This window comes from Marmota marmota, unplaced genomic scaffold, assembly GCF_001458135.2.
Source record: "Marmota marmota marmota unplaced genomic scaffold, marMar, whole genome shotgun sequence".
NCBI classification, from domain to species: Eukaryota; Metazoa; Chordata; class Mammalia; order Rodentia; family Sciuridae; genus Marmota; species Marmota marmota.
Window position 1 is genome coordinate 1 of NW_025999857.1, and position 2,786 is coordinate 2,786.

At 66.8% G+C, this 2,786-nt stretch overlaps 1 protein-coding gene across 1 annotated transcript; it reads left to right on the top strand.

Moving 5' to 3' along the window:
* Positions 1-6: 6 nt before the first annotated feature.
* LOC107134972 (collagen alpha-1(VI) chain-like) lies at positions 7-2,771 on the top strand (the record flags this gene model as incomplete). The annotated part of the gene is made up of 9 exons (XM_015476955.2): positions 7-150; positions 333-368; positions 563-625; positions 719-784; positions 1,197-1,232; positions 1,614-1,650; positions 1,822-1,830; positions 2,200-2,333; positions 2,627-2,771. Coding segments are annotated over 9 exons (639 nt in total), but the record flags the coding sequence as incomplete, so codon positions are not given.
* Between the last annotated feature and the right edge of the window lie 15 nt (positions 2,772-2,786).

Here is a 2,786-nt window from a genome sequence, read left to right on the forward strand (position 1 = left end):
CCTCCTGGGGAGGGAGCCCCCGCAGGCTGGCAGGAGGGCGCTGGGGACCCGCCGTGCTCCCTGCCGGCCACAGAGACAGTGCAGGTGCTCTGCCCCCAGGGTGAAGACGGCCCCCCTGGAAACGGCACCGAGGGCTTCCCTGGCTTCCCCGTAAGTGCCAAGGCCACCCCAAAGCCCCCAGGCTGCCTCTGCGCCTGGCCCTGGCCCTCCGGCTGGCTGGGGAATTCGGGAGCAGGGCCTCTGCTGGGCCTGGACCCCGTCCCCCTGCGATGGCCTGGGTGGCCTCCCTCCTGTGTGTGAACCCATGTGACTGTCTCCCATCGTCTCCACAGGGCTATCCAGGCAGCAGGGGCCCCCCTGGGCTGAACGTGAGTACCCCCACCGGGTCCAGGGCTGTGTGACGCAGGCAGCCTGACAAACGTGCGCCCCCCCACGCACGCATTCCCACGGGGCACGTGTGTGCTTGCACGCACACGCCTGGTGGCCCCAGGGACATCCAGCCGTGCCCACACCCTCCCGTCCCCCACCAAGATGCTGCTAACCTGAGTGTTGTTCCCTGCAGGGCACCAAAGGCTACCCCGGCCTCAAGGGGGACGAGGGTGAAGCTGGGGACCCTGGCGAGGATGTAAGTGGGGTGAGCCCTCAGGGGTCTGGGTGGGCCATGGGCCATGCGCCTGGGGATGCACCTGGCCTCGACTGACCACCCCCTTCCCTCCAGAACAATGACATGGCACCTCGTGGCGTCAAAGGGGCAAAGGGGCACCGGGGCCCCGAGGGCCCGCAGGTGGGTGACGCGCAGGGGACTGCTGAGAGAAGGGGCAGGGAGCCCGGCGGGGTCTGGGGAGAAAGTGGGAGTCCTGGGGGCCTCGACAGGGGATCCCAGGGAAGCTCTGTGAACCTGTGGCTCATTGGGGAGGGATGGTCACCAGGATCAGGGCACTATCCCAGGGCAGCACAGCCATGTCCAGGAGGGCGTGGGCACCCTGAGGTGGGGACCAGGTGAATCTGGACCTGCAGGAAGCATTCCCTGCCAGGCAAACCCTGTGGGCGGCTGGACCACAGCAGGAGGAGGTGGAGCTGAGAAGGCCTGACCAGGCAGCTTGCGGGGCCAGCAGTGGGCAGTGGTTCCCTGCAGGACTCGTGGACGCCCTGGCAGGCACCTCCCCGTCAAAGCCCTCTTCTATCTGCCCCCACAGGGACCTCCAGGAAGCACAGGACCACCCGGGCCAGACGTAAGTGGGGACTCCGCGGCTGTCCTCTGAGCCTGACCACTGCACACCAGGGGCTGTCGTAGGGTCATGATCACTGTACAGATGGGCTGTGGGAGCTGGCCCCATATGACGTCACAGGGGGTGCTCGGTGGCCATGAGGGAAGTGTGACCAGGGGATTTGTGATGGTCTGGGGGACATGTGGTGGTCATGTGTTGGTGACCATGTCCAGTGCCATGTCAATGCCTGCCCAGAGCAGGCACCCGGGACATGAGAACCCTTGTCCAGAACCAGGGGACTATCCCAGGGCAGCAGAGCCATATCCAGGATGGCGTGGGCACCCTGAGGTCTGGGGTGACCAGGATGCCCCAGCCCAGAGCTGCCCACCGTCCCCTCTCCCCCAGGAATGTGAGATTTTGGACATCATCATGAAAATGTGCTGTGAGTACCTTGGAATGACCGTCCTAATGAGAACATGTTCCCGCCAGCCCAGTGCCCGCCGCTGCACTCCAAAGGGGTCTCTGACCCAGGGAGGGGCAGGGTGGGCAGGCGGGTGGGGCCCTGGGCAGCAGTGGGCAGTCCTGCCTCCTGTAACCTCGCCTCTTCTTCCAGCCTGCTGCGGTGAGTGCCACTTCGCCCCCCACTAGGGTAACTCAAGGGCTTCTGCTGGCGATGGAACAAGCCCCATCTGAGCCACGGAGCCGTGACCACACCTGCCCACCCATCCCCTCCCGAGGGCCACCGCAGCCTGCACCCTTGTGGGTGCTGCGGTCCCCCCCCACTCTTTCCCAGCAGCTCCAGATACCCTGGGCAGCCTGGGGCAGGAACCCACCCCCTGTCCTGCCCTCTCTCCCCATGGGATCTGGGATCCAGTGGGGGACAGGGGCAGGGAGCAGCCTGGCGAGCGAGGCCCCTGCTGAGGAGCCGCAGGAAGGGCCAGCAGGACCTCAGTGTTGGGAGAGGTCCTGGCTGACCCCCACCCGCCCCCAGAGTGCAAGTGTGGCCCCATCGACATCCTCTTCGTGCTGGACAGCTCCGAGAGCATCGGCCTGCAGAACTTTGAGATCGCGAAGGACTTCATCATCAAGGTCATTGACCGGCTGAGCAGGGACGAGCTGGTCAAGGTGAGGCCTGCAGCCCCTGCTGAGGCACCCCGAGGGCTGGACGGTCCTGATCTCTCTGCGCAGGAAGCGCACCCAGCGTCCCACCAGCCAGGCCCGCCAGCCCCATCGGGTGCTGCGCTCCATGCTCTTGGGGCCTGGCCTGAGCTCGGGGGCTCCCAGAGCCCCACCCTCAAGGGTGATGGTGGGAGGGCTGCAGGCTGGGCCTGCATGGGCCCTGTGAGCCGGGCTGGCCCCCGGAGGGACAGTGCCAGGCATGGGGGCGGGCTCCCAGCTGCCGCCTGGTCCTCCCGCAGTTTGAGCCCGGGCAGTCGCACGCTGGCGTCGTGCAGTACAGCCACAACCAGATGCAGGAGCATGTGGACCTGCGCAGCCCCAACATCCGCAATGCCCAGGAGTTCAAGGAGTGAGTGGGGCCAGGCCTCCCAGCCCCCGGCCCAGTCCCCCCAGCCCCCT